The sequence below is a fragment of the Taudactylus pleione genome, unplaced genomic scaffold (assembly GCF_031769625.1).
Source record: "Taudactylus pleione unplaced genomic scaffold, aTauple2 ptg000366l, whole genome shotgun sequence".
Lineage (NCBI taxonomy): Eukaryota > Metazoa > Chordata > Amphibia > Anura > Myobatrachidae > Taudactylus > Taudactylus pleione.
The window spans coordinates 1,393,310-1,411,191 of NW_028284767.1; the positions used below are offsets into that span (position 1 = coordinate 1,393,310).

Consider the following 17,882-nt stretch of genomic DNA (forward strand, 5'->3'; position numbering starts at 1 on the left):
CATAATTTATACTGCAAGATAGTGTTTGTGTGTGTGTGTGTGTATTTATATATATATATATATATATATATGTTATATATATATATATATATATATATATATATATTATATAGTAACCCCATTCAGATCACAAACAATTCATTGGGTGATGTTGAGTGCTTTATGTCTTTTAATAGTGTAAAAGGTGTCATATTTTCCTGAGCTCTACCTTTTCTTAACAACTGTCAGTAAACTTAGTGGCATAAAGCAAATGTTGGACAAAATGGGGCCTATGAATAATAATATTGTGTGTAGTAGTTGAAAACACTATACGACAAATGTGTAATTTGGTTCCCCGTGTGTGTGTACATACATATATATATATACACACACACACACACATACATACACATACAGTATTGTGTATATATATGTATTTGAAAATTAAGAATTTCTAATGACGTCATGTGTATTTAAAGTTTCAGTCGTAGGATGATGAACTAGAAAAATGTGTAGTAAATAAATAAATTGAATTATTTAATTCAGTACTATATTCCATTCTATATAATTATATTTATTAATGAACTACCTGTATCAGATGTGAAATTATAAAGGTATATTTAAAATGGTGGTGCTTCTCCTACAGTACAGTCCTCTGGGAGTAAACAAGAAAGGAAAGATAAGTGTAATAAAACATCACTATCATATAGCTACATATTCTGGGCAGGTACCTATGGGTGCACCTGTCATGCTAGTGAATTAGAAAAAGTGCACTCAGATCAAGTTCAGAAAGATTACGTCCAAGTTATAGAGAACATGTATGGCATATAAATTGCTCAAAAAACTATAGGAATGACTCACAAACGCATGAGAACACAAAACACATAAGCTTTACTCAAAACAGTATTGCAATAATTGGTACAAAATGATTCATCCATAATATGCTTTTGCAACAACAACAACAACAAAAATGACAAGCACCAAACCATACATCTTTATCTTATCAAAGGAAAACCGAGCCCCGTGTTATCTGTGACCTTTATTGCTTACAAATATATTTCTTGGATGATAAAATAAATATATCTATACATCTATATTATATATCTTTATTTATATATTGTTCTCTTCTCTGAATATATTTTCTTGTGCTAAATATAACCATACATTTGGCAGCTTATAAAACCAATATAGTAAAATATTTAGGCCCTCCTCTCTGTATACCTCCAATGTAGAAAAAAGGTGGCTTGTTGAGTGTAGTGTTATATAAAGAGTTTAATACAATTAATGGACATTTAAGATACTTGGCGATAAGTGATGGCTTTAAGACAATCTCACTAAAAGAGGATGCACTGTATTCATTTTAGATGAGAAATTATTGAACTCACTCAGCCAGTGCTACAAACATTCCATCATATTATTATTTTCGGCAATTCAAATGTTCAAGAGGAAGATCTATCAAACCTTCTAAAGAGGGCACATGGGAGTGTTGCCCTCAACAACCAATCATCTTAGCTATAATTTTCTAGAACACACTAGATAAATGATAGCTATTAGTTGCTATTGGCAATATCTCCACTTTTTTAGAAGGTTAGGTACATCTACTCCTAAGTGTGCACCAATTCATTAAAGGCATGGAAATTGGATTTGCTTGGTAATTTACTCAAGCGTGTGGAGGTCCCTTGTACCAATGTAGGTAACCACAAAGGGATTTTTTTTTGTTCTGTGGTTGCCTTGATTTACCTGGAGAGGTTATCCCCAATAAATATGAAGAAATAAGGAGACATATTAATAGTATTCTAGGGGAGAAAATGATTCCAGTTAGAAAAAAATCTAGTTTTAAAATGTATCCCACCCAACAGGCATAAAAAGGATGTTTACCAATCCCAAAATGAGCCCACTGGTTAATGTGACTTTTAAAAGATTTCCTGCGGACCCCAATTTCCCTGAGAAAGTTAATTGGCCCACTGTATAACATTCCAGTAGGACACAGCTAGTGTAGCATGTAGGCAGCCCTGGAAATCTGGTTCATTGCCAAATTATTAGATTTAATAAATCCAGGTGACAATATTTTTCTGTGTACTGAAAAAAATCTGTTTGTCTGCGAACAAAAATAATAAATTGAATATATCTTATTTCAATGATGAAAATGTTTTACCATGAATTCTTGTCTTCAATATTTCTTTTCTGATTATTAAAATATTGTACACCATCAGGTTGAAGTCAGCATTAACATCTGCAGATGTAATTTCATGGATGCTTCTTCAACCTAAAGAAGTACCGTAGTTTTTACAAGCAGAGAAAATCATTAAAACTACAATAAGAACAGACCTGGATTTGTCTTTCACTAACTTTGAAAAAAAAAAAAAAATCACCAATGTTTGTTGTAGAGTTTGTTATATGACTATTAAAATAATTTTTCCATAAAAATATATATTTTCATATAACTTTAGGACCACTAAACGTAAACAGAAATTGCTCTATATCAAACAGTCACTAATAGTATCCACAAATTTCTTGCCGTTAGAAATAATTGAATGGCTTCGAGAAATGGTGCAAAATTCTAGCACAACTGGATTGAGCCTATTCAACGCTTGTCAAACCTGTGTGATGTTCGTTTCGATCAAGTTCATGTAAACCATTTGTTTAATGTTCTCCACATAGGTGTGATCTGAAATGATCATAAGAAGTATATTGTTCTGTCCTTTGACTGATGGAAGTCTCAAATTAGTGAAATGTATATTTGTAAATGTTTATAGTTTCTCTTTTATATAAAGCAACTTGTATTGCAGATTAGTGGTCCTTAATTCCATTCCATATAAATTGTCATAGACGCTGTCTGGCATTTATATAATTTTTGGCTAATAAGCATCATAACAGTAAAAATGAATGGTAAGCGGTCCATAAACAGAATTACATTAGACATAACCACTCAATTAATATTGATTGTCCTATATTTTGAAAAACAATTTAAATATCCAATTTATTAATGCTTTGTATGGTAACCAGTGTTGCGTTAGATGCTAAGAGGGTGCCTCCTAGCCTTGTATCTCTCTATTGGCCTCCTCACTTGTCTCCCCAGAACTTGACTTATCCTTAGATATATATAACTGGACTGTATGTCAAGCACGCCAACCAAGGACCAAGTTCTACTAAAATCTATGCTGCCAGTAGTCTGCATGACATAAGGAGACATGAGATGAAACCAGTCAGGATGAGCATACAATCTGTACCATACAATAAGGCACCCAGGGTTTAGATTGTTTAGTTAAAACTAAGTAATATAATTTATACAAAGTGGGAACTACAGTAACATTGCAACAAATCTATCCTTTGTTACTGTAATAATGCTGATAACTATGTAAACAGCAATCAATGTCAAAAGTATCTAAATTCTCAATGATTAGTATTTACCCTCAAAATGGAACTCTCTATATGATTATTGTTGGCAATAGTCGTTGAGTCTGTCAACAAGTGGCATTTTGTGACAACTATAAATAGTGCATAAGGTGCATCCATTTTAACATGAACAATATTTGTAGCTCATTGCTTTTCAAAGTGCCTCATGCAAAATAAGAAAGAAAGAAACCCAAACTTTTGTATGTTTTTTTTTTTGGCTTGTCAATTCAGACAAGTAAATGTGAGATATCTGCAAATGCAGAAAGCATCCAGAAAATACAAACACAAAACGTACCCAATATTTTATAAGAACCCCCATAAAAATCTACAAAGGTATTCTATATTTATTATAAGCTAGTGCAAACAGATCTACATACCAGACTTCCACTTACAGTCATTCTCCCATGCCTTCCAGATTCTGGAGAGGCGGGACGTGGTATAAAAATCACAAAGTGCCAAATGTAGACTCACAACAAAGGAGGTATAAATGTAATTGAAATATCATGTACAAAACACCTTACAGATAATAATGGACCTTCTATCTAGAAGTGCAGGTAGTACAAATGTAGGGTCCCCCTGAATTCAGCAAGATGTACCAGGCGAACCTGTTCCCCAGGCTGTTATATAATATATTGTGAGTTTAATTTTCAGCAGCTTACATGTTTGTGATTTATGCTAAGGGGTATATTTACTAAAGTGAGAGTTTTTAGAAGTGGAGATGTTGCCCATAGCAACCAATCAGATTCTAGCTATTATCTTCCAAGAGGTGCTAGTTAAATGTTAAGTAGAATCTGATTGGTTGTTATGGGCAACATCTCCACTTCTAAAAACTCTCACTTTAGTAAATATGCCCCTAAATATGCTTGAATATTTTTTGAGATAATGGTCCTCTTTTTTTGTTTCTGTGTGTGTGTGTGTGTATTATATATATATATATATACACATACACACACACTCTAATCAAGACCGGTGTCACATTCTCATCTAAACAATTTCGCTCTACGTGTGTCTTGTGGTGCATGCAAATAATGAACTAAGGGATGTGCCATGATTACAACAGACTACGACTGTAGAAAATAATTGGTATCACATGGGTTAGATGTAGAAGGTTGTGCTTTTGTATATATGCATGTGTATATATATATATATATATATATATATATATATATATATGTTTATTGGGTGACTTTGTATTTAAAATAAGAGGTCTCAGGCAAGTAGGATGAACTTAGCGCAGAAATATCTATATGTATTTGCCCCCCAGACATACATCTGTCAGTCTTTTTTGGGTAGCGATTAAACTTCAGTCTATTAGGTAGTTTTTCTGTTTTTTATGCTTAGCTTCTACACACACACACATATATATATATATTGATTAATTTGTTGTTCTGTGGCTGCTGACAATAAGGATTCTTTAAAGTCTGTATCTCAATGCTACAGAAATAACACTTAAACACCAGAACTACTGTTGCAGCCAGAGTCCTTTAACTGTTAGAAGCATGATTTAGGTAGTTATTTCTACTAGAATTACATTCCAATAACCCAATCGTTTCCAGTCTGTTTGTGATTACCCTTCTTATTGACTAATGAACCTGATGCACATTTCATCTAGTTTCTTGCCAAGAACCGAATATGCCATAATGAGATTTCCATTAGAATTAAATTTGTATTAATCAACATGCGTCTTGTAACTGAAAGATTAAGCAGCGTGTCTTAATAAACTTTTCTAAGGATGTTTTAAATGTAACAAATATTGCTTAACATGTGGCACGTTAAACTCTACTTTAAAAAAAACCCCATTAATTAGAAAACCTTAAGGATGGTCTGTGCTGGTTAAGAATTAAGTGCATGTTTGTCTTGAAACAGGGTCGTTAGCATATAATTTATGGCTAGCAGCTGTGAATAATACTTTGTTTTTGTTTTGTTTTTAAATTGTGACAATATAAAAATGCACATCATGTTCTGAAAACGTTTCACACATATTTTCACCTTTATACACCCATTCTAAGTTAATGTTTAATATTTACTTTCGAAAAAAAATTTGACCGGTTTAACCTTTCCCTCATTACTGGGCCAATGTCAAGAAATCACTGACAAAATGATTTAAGCTATCTGTTGACTCTATATCCTGTACAATGCAGAGCACCAGCAAACCAATATATGATGTGATTTGGCTTGCACTGTGTGAGCAGTATGCCCATTGATTAATGCTGGAGTGATGACACAAGAGGGTTCTGGTTGTGAAAATGTAGTCTGGCCATCTTGATTTGGTAAGCATGCCCCCCTTCATTTTCATAGACCATTCTGACCGGCAGAGAGTGAGTCAACTTTAAACCTCAGGGGTATCAGATTTGCCTGGCATCAACTATATGTGCACTATTGGGTTGTCCCTAGTACACCACAGCAGTGTTCTAGGACAGTCTTTTCTGTGGCCACAAACTATCCTTTGAGCCATCCTACAGTACATCCGTTATAACAGCATTGCTCTAAAACAGTGGTCAAAGTACTGAGAAAGTTCAGCGTTTGAATACAATTGTGTAAAACCAAAGTCAAGAATGGTTTTAGAACCATTAAGAAAGCAAAAAATTGATCGTCTTGACAACATATGGCTCTAATACGGCAGGTAAAACAACGTTTAAAAAAAATATTACAGGGATGTTAAATTTACACGCAAGTTGAAAATTAAAACTAATTATTAAAGATCAACATTTTCTTCTGAAAAAAAAACTAATTATAAAAAAATAACAAAAAAAACCAAACAAGTACATGTATTTGATGATTAAAAGAGAAACAGCTCTTTCATCAACAAGCTTGGGTGGGATATTAATTTTCTTGGGTTTGGTCAGTTGACTGACGTGGCTGGTTGTAAACCCCATGCCATAAAACACACAGCAAGAAATGGTTCAACGTATACAATTTAGTAATTATTTTTAAGCCTTCTCCATGCAGGAGCCGCTTTTTCCTAACAACAGGGACATTAAAACGAGGGTGTGCAACCATCAGCACTCCAAACATCACTGAAATCCATCTCCCATAGATGGAAAGCGTCCGTTCCCGACTTGTCACCAGAGTGGTCAGCAGCTACATAGCTAAGAGATGTAGACAGAGATCAAATATTTAGATTGCACTAGCAGTAGTATTGAGGTTGTCCATCCCCGCTTACCAAATCTCTGCAGTCCTAACTCAATATTTTCAAAAAATATTTGTTCAGCATTTTATCTGCTTGTCAAATTGCAATAAATGTTCAATATTCGCATACTCCCTTTACATATATACATTTTTTTTTACACTTTTTATATCTCATTCATGTTGTATCCACCAACTTTTCTCTAACAGATAGAAAAAAAAAATAATTGTAATGCTACTGGAAAGTTGTGTGCAAGGATTGTCAGGTACCAGTAATTAGCCTTAAGTGCTAGCTGGTGTATTGGATAGTGCCTTTGTCCAGAGTCAAAATCAGCTTTGGCTTCCTCAGAATCGAATTTGGCTTCCTTTTCCTCTCCTCTCTTTGCCCAATTGCTGGTGATGCCCTATAGTGTTTATTAGTCAACATAGCACCCTTATCCTGCAGAAAGGGAAGTCCTGATGGAATGCTGGAATTTAGAGGAAGAAAGCAAGGCAAAATAGCGAGTTTGATGGCCTGCTTCCCATGTGTCCCTCTTGCCCTCTAAATCTTGTGTTGTTTGTGGGTGAATAAGGGCCACTCTTGGGGAAAAGAACAAAAAGAGACTGTGGGGGGGGGGGGGGGGAGGTTCTTGTGAAGTCATGTAAGTTCGTGCAACCAAGTGGGACAGCGACACCTTTACTCTGTACTTTACAAGGTTCCATGTTGCGACTCGTATTTTGTCAGGATGTTTCGGTAACGAGAGAGTTCTTGGCGAATTTTGGCCACCTCTTGGCGCAACACTGAGTTCTCTTTCTCCAGAAAGGCAGCCCGGACCGTGATCTGGTTTTCCTTTAGCCGACGAGCATCTCGTGAACGTTTGGCAGCTTCATTGTTTTTGTACCGCCGGTTCCAGTATTTCTCATCCTAAAACATATACAAAAAAAGATCAGTAATTACTACCCACAAACACGCACAATAATTATCTGAGCGATTATTTCATTGGGTTATCAAGAGTATCTGAAGTGACCTCTAGTGGCCCGTGCAAGTAGTGCTAACCTGGCTATAGAAAACCTAGAAGAGATTTGACAACTTAGCACATGTGCCAAATAGCTGGATTGCTTTTAATTTTGCCAGCTTTATATGACCAAATTTGACATGGCTCCTGTTGATTGGCAGTTAGACTGAGCATTAGGATTGGTCTTTGCGGGGCTATCATTAGTCTATATAATAAAGTTAATCTACCTGTATTTTGCAAACTCTAGTTAAGGCAGCTATAGTTAATGCCAACTTGTGTTTCGGGAGGTGCCAGAGACCAGGGTCCACTGATTGTCAGAGAGGAAAATACATTCTACTGAGAACTGTCTCTTTGGGGTCCCAGAACAATATACAGTACTGACACTTGAGATTACAGAGGGGAAAAAAATGGGTACTACTGACACCTACTATTAGTGGAGACAGCCTTACTGTGTGCCAACCCACTGTCTACAGGTGTTCAGTACACCTTAATGAGAACAAACAGTACCGTTTTTACTATTCTTTTTAAATGAAGAAGGGTAAGAAAAGAAAAACGACAAGATTCAATGACAAATATAAATATGACCTAAAAGCATAGCACTTTACTTGCCGGTTGCAATGACATATGTAAGTGCATACCTGCCAACTTTTGTTGCAGCACTGTTTAAATGGGAAAGCTCATATATAGACACATGTCAACAAATATAATGAAACTTTGATTTAGAAAAAATGATATACAATAAGGACAGTCCTGGTGTCCCGTCAGTCTGATTAATATAAAGATGGGGTAGTCTTTTGTGGTATTAGGCTGGACGTTCAAGTAACATTTTAACTCTGCATTGTGCATTTCCAGCTGGCCATGGAAGCCAGCATAAGATTGTAGAGATCTTTATATAAGGTAGTTCCAAAATCCGCAATGAAGTGCTCTTCATTGACAATCAGGCACATCTGTGCAAATAGAAACATACAGATGTGTCCACATGCATCGATCCTCCATGCGCTACAAGTCACGTTACACATAACACGTGAGAGCAGTGTGACTCTGTAGTGCCGAGCGTCTTTTCGTGTGACTTTTGGCGTTAAAATGCTTCTTATTCGCAAAGCGATGAAAATAGGACACAAAACGTAGCATTTTCGCATGCAGATACACCCACAGAATATAGACATGCTGCATATCATTTTACAGCTGCTCGTGCGTCCTAATTGCATCGCTTTGCGATTAAGACACATTTTTAGGGAAGATTTTGCATGAAAAGACTCTCGACGCTGCCAAGTCGGGCCATGGCACGTCGCGACTAGAAGGGCTGTTTAATGCGCAAGGAGGCTAGATGTATGCGGACACTGTACTAGTATTTGTATGTTTTGCAGCAAGTACATACAGTATACTCAGAGTGGTATCTATTTAATTGCTTTGTCTTTTGATCATAATCACAGTATAAATGATTCACTTCCTTTCTACATTTAAGTGTGATATAAATCCTCAACCAAAAGCCCCGCTCAAAAAAGCATCACAGCTGTTGAATGTGTTTCCCACCGCTTATAATATACTATAGTGCTAAACATGATGCACAGGAGGTTTAAAACTACATTACTACATAGGGAGAAAGTAACTGTGAATATTATAAGCAACAGATAAGTTCTGGGATCATATAAAAGAATGAAATTGACAAAATAACTTCTATACTATAAATAGTGACATCATTAATATACAATTCTGATCATTAATTCTGACTGTAACAGTATTACCGTTACTTGCATATGCAGTCCTCCTAAACCTCCACAGTCCAGCTCTGTCCTTCTCTGCACTAATATAACTGGCCTGTGAACCTCACACTCTACTTTCCAACATTTACCCAGGCAAAAATCAGTGCAGTAGTATTACATTTTTCATGGACTTTTGTCCATGAAAGATGATGCTTTTCCATGCCATTTTGCTTCTTTCTGAGATTCGAAATTTGACGGGAAGGATCCGAATTTGAGAGGGAAAATCCGAACCGAGCAGAGCCCGCACATCTCTCCACAATTTATAGTGATATTTACTCATACAAAATTGTGCATTACAATTTTTACCTTCTGTTCATCTGGCACCTGGATTTTTCTTGCTTTTTTCATAATAGGCTGAGGTTTCAGTTCCTCTTCAGAAAATCGGTGTTTCCTAGGGTCAAAGGTCTCATGTCCTGGCACACTGGACAAGGCAAGGTCAGCAGGATCTGGGTCAAAGTTCATCATTACTTCCACAGATTCCGGGTCCACAGGACTAGGACTTTCTCTTGACAAAGGAGTCATCTGGCCTAGCGTGGAAAACAGTATGCGTTAGTAAGTACTTCAACCAAAACAAGATATGTGTGAAAAACATTTTTTAAAGGGATCATTCACACCTTTGCAGCTTATCTGCATTTTGCTCATCTTTGTACCTTTTTTTTTCTTTTAATTTCTTAAATATACTTTAATTTGATTCTCATAAATACACAAGAAATACATCTAAAAACACATACATTTTGCATATGCCTTTGGTGCATCTATAACAGGCATGCCAGCATCATCCACTTTAATTATAAAGGGCATGATTAATGAAGTGATATAAAAATTAGATTCACACCCATCAATTAACTAAGCCAAGGTTAATTCGTCAAAAAAAATGGAAAACAAATGTCTGCCGCTAAATGTTGGTATGTGTCCAATTAGAATGCAACAAAAACACTAATGTGAGCAATAACAAGGCATTAATGCACCGCAATGTGAGAAATAATGTGAGTATATCAAAGAACAGATGTAAAAAAAAAAAAACTGTTGCATTTTTTATGTCACACCCCATTAAAAGCAGCACAACACAAATCAGGTTCATCTTTTTTATTGTTTTTCTACATATAATTATAAAAACACATGCAGGCTTCATCATAAAGAGACTGGTTTATCAGAAGGTTTGCACAGGGGTGTCGAGGGGGCGCTAATTATTCGGGACCGGCTTATTGGAGGGGCCAGGCAGGGCCCCGGGTCAGTTGTGAGGGGAACATTGTCCCTTTCCGCAGAGCTGCTGATGTCCCCTTTGCAGCACATTGTGTTACCTCTCGTTGCTGCACATAGTATTTCTTCACATTTTTATGAGGGCATGGCCAAGCCTCCTGTATTTTGCACGTCCCCCCAGTACCCGGGCCCTTGTTGGCTCTCCACGACCCTGGGTTTGCTTTACTTGGCATCATATTTAAAAATGTGATGGTTCCCTTGTGCAGCAATCTGGGATAGTGTCACATGGTCATTCTGTGACTTACACTGTTACAGTGTAGCGCAAAGTACAACAGAATATGCTGGTGCTAGACAAGTAAATAATAATAATCCATCCCTTCCTGAGTACACTAAGAAGAACGGTTTCATATGTGTTGACAATGATAGTGCTCCTCTGTAACTGCATTGCCTGAGTGTGACAGCAGAAGCATTAGGAGATTAGTACTCAGGGACATGGAGCTGTGATTACATTAAGAGACTATGGGGCACACTAACTAATTTGTCCCGATAAATAACATCAGTTATCAGTATCGCTACTATTTGCGATGACAAGAGATGCCATGTGGGGGCAATTTCTCAAGAAACTGTAACCGGGGCAGAACATCCGATAATAAATTGCCCCAGAGAAGAGTTATAGTAAAGTGTTATCAATAACCATCACTATACTTCAGAGGTTTGAAAAATGCACATATGCCGTCTGATGGGCAGTTTGGGCAAAGGAGCTAGGGTAGGAGATCCCTCTGTGGCTGGTTTAACCCTACAAACAGAATGAGCGAAGGCCATTTCAAGATGTTAGCTAACTGAGACAAGCTCTATAGCGTCATGCCCATTGAGAATCACGGGGATGGCTTCTGTGTTCTATTTGGTACAGTACTTAAAGCTCAAGACCTATCCATATCTCCTGCATTAAAGCTTTTGCTAAATGCTCCAAATACTGAAAGTTCCAAAAATTATGTGGAAACGGTAGTCTCCTGCATGGCTTTAGGAATAAAACATCTTAGTAAATAGGTCCCTATATGCTAGCCTTATGTGACTAGAGAGCCATTATGAGTATATTTGGATGGATATGCAATGCCTCTCTCAGAAACAGCAATATTATTGTTTATATGTATCGATATAGTGAAGCAGCCCTGACTAGCAGACAGATAGGGTTAAAACACATGATCTGCTGTGCTCCAGCACATCAGCAGGAACACCACAAGTGAACTGTGAAAAAGGAGTACTCGGCAAGGTGGAACAAATCCTATGGGTTGCAGGCATACATCTGTGCCATGCAGTCTAGTGAGGCTGTAAATGTTATATGCTTGAGTTCTACAGCAACTACTCCAGCAATTCAAGTGTGCATAATTCAGATGAAGCCCTGAAAATGGAAGACATGTCTATTTTTATTTCCATCGTCTTCTGCTCGAAGCAGAAACTCCCACGCCAACAATACTGAGGAGCTGAAAAACTGGAGTGTTGCATCTATATGTACAGTACTGCTGCACTTCACCAATTAAAGCAATTATCTCTATAATTACAGAAGTAAATAGTGACATGTGTCTGTGCATTATAGGAGTTGGTCACCTTTGGACAACCTTTACTTCCCATTAGTGCCTCAAAATGCTCCCTTGGGGGTTGGGCATTATGGAAAACGCTGCTGTATGTCCTGCCCATTCAGGTGCTGCATTAATACAGGTTGGGTACGGGATGCCGGCGCTGGGATTCTGACAGGTGTCGGGATTCCAGCGCCGGCATCCCCTATGTCGGCATACTGACCGTATCCCATTAATACAAAACACAATCTGGGCAGGTTGATCTTTTCCACACGGAATGTATGTAGTACTCTGATTATTGTTCCATCTGAAATTCTAAGCACACAGTGCTTTTTTTTTTTACCATAATACAGTGGTTCACAAATTCGATCCTCAAGTCACCCTACCAGTCCAGGTTTTAAGGATATCTATGCTGGAGCACTGATGGTTAAATCAAATTAACTGGGGTAATAATCACGCCACCTGTGCTCAAGCATGGATAACCTGGACTGTTAGGGTGTCTTAAGGACTGAGGGCCTGATTCAGCAAGCATCGCAACTGTGATTATGCATGCAATCGGCCAATTGTCTCGATCTGCGCATGCAGGGCATACATAAATTAGCCACTGCAATGCCATACGCAGCCTGAGTACTCAAGCGGGCGACGAGGTTTACAATTTTTGAGTAACATCAGAGCTTGTGCAAGTGTGCGTGAGGTTGCGATGGTTCTCGATGTTACCGATGATTTTGCAGTCTTGCTATATATTACGGATGTGTGTAAGGTAAAGTGGACGTACTTATGTTGTGCTGCGACGGCACAGTGATCGCAGTGGATTAGCATACTATTGCAATGAGACTGTGTGCATTTTCGCTATTGCATTCACATTTGCGATCCTTGCTGAATCATTCCCTGAGCCTGGAAACCACGGCCATAATATATATTTATGATGCTATCAAATAACTAGGATAAGTGGGAATAGCTTGCTATAACTGTTTTGCCTAATTTTCGACCTAAAAGATACTAGAGAGTGTGCTATATGGTCTATGACGTCAGAAAGACACAGTACAATAGCATATTTCTATTCACTCCTCCATGGTCCATGTGCATTGCACTTATATTAAATATTTAGGAGCTGATGAAGAGTTGAGTGGAGGTGAGCTGTAATGGCTACCACAATCCGTGCTCAGAACTAAATGCGCACATTCCTATTCAGAGTTTTACGTATATCAGCAGCTGGATCGTCCCTATCTGGGCACTTGGTTTCATTCTGAAGCTGGCCACACACATGGCGATCTGCACATGATGAGCCGATGTGTACGATTTGTGTACGAATTCCCTTGAAACTCTCCCCGGCAGCTCTGCACACAATCTGCACACAATTTGGTGTCCAATCTTCAAACGATCTCTCCTGCATCCAGACTTTCACAGTGCATTGTGTCCTAGATTGTCAGATCTGCCCTACTGCACGGCAGATCTGACGATGCGATGTGCGACCAGCGGGGACGCGCATCGCATCGTGATCGTGAGTGGGGACTCACGGTTTACTCAGGATTTGGCCATATTTTACACGATCTGTCGTTCCAATGTGTCGGAATCGGCCAGATCGGGTAAAATATCGCTATGTGTGTGGCCAGCTTTAGTTTCATTGCACTTGCACTATTCCGGGTGCAATAGATCAATCTAAAAAAAAACAGACGCAATTACACAATGTCCAACTGCGTATAATCCGCAACTCTGTAGACATGCCCTCATTGAATTTATGCCTATGTACAAACGTCCTGTTACTTACAGCTCAGTTACGCAGCTTCAGATACAAGCTCAGATGCAACTGAAATGCTTACAATTCTGCACCAGCCGTAGCTGCATACTGTATGCTTGGTTATGGCCTATACACAGACTGAAAACACGCAGGATACATTCTGCAAACAGATTTACGTTAAAATCTGCATCAACTACTTAAAAATTAAATAAATTTAAAAAAAACATTAGCTTTCATAAAGAAGGCAATTACATTGTATTTTAAAGATATCAATATTCTGTATATAAGGAAGCATTTTGATGGTAGTAATACATTTACATAAAGATACTAAGGCCCCCATTTACTAATGAGTTTTATCACCAAAACGAGTGATAAATGTCGCTCTGTATGATAAATGGTGCTCCAGCCAATCAGCTCCTAACTGTCAACTGTTAAAAAAATGACAGTTGGGAGCTGATTGGCTGGAGCACCATTTATCATACAGAGCGACATTTATCACTCGTTTTGGTGATAAAACTCGTTAGTAAATGGGGGCCATAATCTGATCCTAGAATAACACTTGAAGAGCATCAATTAAGTAAAACAGCACAATGAACCTGATTCAGATATGAACGCAATGCTGATATTTACACAGTTGTGCGATAATCGATCGACTGCACGTGTTGCGGTCGCACTGTGCTCGTGCCAAGGTACCTTTGCAATGCCGCTTGCAGTGAGGATTTAATAGCAAAGTCAATGACAATCAGAGACCGTTTGGAGGCGGTTACGGGGTGTGGCGGCAAAAAGGCAGGCATGTCGGGACCGTTTTTGGGGCGTGTATCTGCCTACATCTGCCATCTCGTAAGCAGAAAATATGGCGCCAGCTTCTTAATTCCAGGGCCCATTAATCAGAAGGTCGATTATTGAAGGATCTGCGACACCCGCTGCGTATTTGTACGCAGACGCTTGGATCTTCAAAGCCGCTGGTGGGCGTCTCAATACGTTTCCGGGCGACTACAGAATTAGCATATTTTCGCACAGCAGTTGCGTAGGGGATCTCAGCTCCGATTGCAGTAGCGTCAACATCTCAATCAGGCCCGATATTCTGAAAGCAGCATTCATTGTTGAAACATGGACTAAAATGTGTATCATATGGGATATGCAATAGCTTCCTATCTGCTGTGCTATAAAAGCCCTGTTATTTTTCATCCCTTGATTGCACTGTGGTTTCAGCTTCAGAGTTTTAAAATAACGGTTTCAATGGACTCAAAACCACAAATAACCACATTATCATTGAAGGCAGGTGACAGAAAAATCAATATCAGTAGACACATAATCAATATGGAAACTTGAACCAATTAGACTGGGATAAGGTTTCAAGCACATCTGAGTGTATAAGTCACAAACCTGTAATAATACATTGTTCAAATTATTAAATACATGAACTAATTAAGGAACCAAAAGCAAAGCACAAATAGTATATTCAAAGTACAGTATGTTCTTTTAAATGTTATATTCAAAAGGCAGGAAGTGTTTTGTTTGCATGGAGCACGAGTCTTGGAAGAAAAGATTATGTCCTGCACAATTACGTTCCGACTTACTTGCTGATTAGCAAGCTTTGAGCCTGGGGATGAAGCTGTGCTGCTGTTGTATTACAGAGAGACATTGATGTGCACGTGTGTAGGAGGGTACATCACATACTGTATGGGATGAGACACACAGCAGGGATGAGCTGCACATGATCTTACACGATGTAACCTCTAGTAAATTCACACACCCATACACTAAGGACACTCATGACTTGGATGAATACACAGACCTTCTGTTATCAAACACACCCAATGTGCTTGCAGAATGTAACACAGGAGTATCAATATTGTACATTTATATCACTTATTCACAAAGGGTGTCATCCATGTTATTCCTAATCCTTGCAGTCATGGCCAAAGTAAATTGTTAAGGGTACACACTCACAAATAGTTTTATATCTGCCCTTGTTGCTTTAAACTATGCGGATGCGGCCATATGTATCAAAGCTTGATGTGAGATAAAATTGTGAGATATATATCACCAACCAATCAACTCCAAACTATAATTTCTTAAACACAGCCTGCAAAATGTAAGTTAGAAGCTGATTGGTTGGTGATATATCTCACAATTTTATCTCACATCAAGCTTTGATACATATGCCCCCAAGACCACAGTGAAAGACCGATCACTATGTCAAATGCTGTGAGAATATTTACAGCAGTTTTAACAAATGGTGGTTGGACCATTGATGTAGATTGTTGCATTCACCATGAATATGAATACATATGTACCCAGTACTTGCGTTATTAAATTGCGTTGGTCACTGGTACTGCCGGGTCCTGAGGATTTCCTAGTGGGTTTAAGATACATTAGATTAGACTCATACAGATCAATGCTAATAGGCATATGGCTATATAGGCTATATGCCGCACTTAGAGTACCGCCAGACTCGTAGCCTGTGTATGCAGCTGCATACAAAAATCCCAGAATCCGGGCTAAAATCGGGCCACGTCCTTGTGACGGCAACTCACGCCACTCACTCCTTACTTAATTGACCCCATAGATAGAGCTTTGCATACTGTACATGGATGGCGCCCATCTCTTATCATGGATTTCTGCTCGCAGCCTCCTGAGGTGTGAGCAGAAATCCAACCAAAGTAAGGTTATTGGGCTCCCGGCTTTTAGACAGGATTAGCCGCTTTACTTGGCTAATCCCCTGCATTTTGGGTGCTATATCCGCAATAAATGATGGGCACCTGCGGTACAACTGAATATTGCCCATCACTTTAGATGGGAGCTGCTGGCGCGTGAAAACAACTGAATTCGCCCCTAAGATCTTTGGAAATATAGACAAATCTGCTATGCCTATATTCAGGACCATAACCATAAGACGACACGTATTTTTCACAATGTTTTTTTCTCTTGGAAAGTTCACATAAAATAAACAACTCATTTAATAGGCTACAAAAAAAGTCCAAAATATTAAAAAAAATTTTGATAAATTAAGACATTAATAAGTCAGTTGTGACTATATTGACAGTGAACAAACCCATGTAAGTAGGACTTTACATAAGGCTAGTCTCATGGGTAAATAAATAGAAGACACTTCACAATAATACCATGAGACATAATGTAAGTGAAGGCACAGTGCTGATCAAAGACACACAAAAATAGATATAATCAAACAGGATGTCTGAGGTGACAGCACATGGGAGGTAGTGACAGTATTAGTTATACGTTGGGTGGTTTGTTCTTACTACATTAGTGCTACTACATAATAATTTGTATATTCTCTTCTTCAAGGATGACACCTTAGTGAATAATCAATTTCAAGAGATAAATCCAATGTTTGCGAGTACGCCCATCCCAGGTTTTGGGGTGCCCAGCACCACACTCCCAGCCAATTACCAACATGGAGGAGCAGAGGCCGTCAGCGTTGCAGGTAAGAACTTGCCGGTTGCGTCAGCACCTGCCGTTCAGTGTGTGGGGGACGCCACAGTGAAAATAAAGACACTGAATTATGTATTTAATATTTACTTCTATAGTGCCAGTGTATTGTGTTGCGCTTTGCAATTGGTAACAAAACAGTAATAAAACAAGACTGACAAAAAGGAAAGAGGGCCCTGCTCGCAAGTATACAATCTATAAGAATAAGTAACATTATGTCAGTTATGCTGGTCATACACTATACAATTATCTGTCAGATATCTGTCTGGTTGAAATGAAATGGTAATGTATTGGAGCATATGACAATTGACCATTTGCTCACAAACACTGAAAAACAGACAAAAATGGATAAAGCACACAAATTTAACCAATTTGAACAATTGTTTTTTTTTTCGTTTTCCAGTGTTTAAACCAGTGGCATCTTAAGAGAGGAGGGGGCCCGTGTGCACTCCCCGTGCGGGGCCCCCTCCTCTCTTCCCGGTGGCCGGCAGCCAACTGATGCGGCTGGCCACCCACCGGAGCATTAGTAGACTACGGGCACTAGAGTGTGCCCTGAGTCTACTGCACATGCGGAAAACACTGTAAAAATGGCCGCGGCAGCCATTTTCCGGTGTTCTGAGCAGCGCTGAAACCCGCCACGGGACCATGGACAGGT

General features: G+C 38.5%; 1 protein-coding gene across 1 annotated transcript in view; it reads right to left on the reverse strand.

Moving 5' to 3' along the window:
- Nucleotides 1–852: 852 nt before the first annotated feature.
- Nucleotides 853–17,882, reverse strand: part of DBP (D-box binding PAR bZIP transcription factor) — a 52,853-nt gene continuing 35,823 nt past the window's right edge. The window contains exons 3-4 of the mRNA XM_088444541.1: nt 9,566–9,786; nt 853–7,405 (exon numbers count right to left, since the gene is read on the reverse strand). Of these exons, the coding sequence (XP_088300667.1) occupies nt 7,190–7,405; nt 9,566–9,786 (437 nt within the window). The 3' untranslated portion in view covers nt 853–7,189. The remainder of the gene's footprint in view (nt 7,406–9,565; nt 9,787–17,882) is intronic.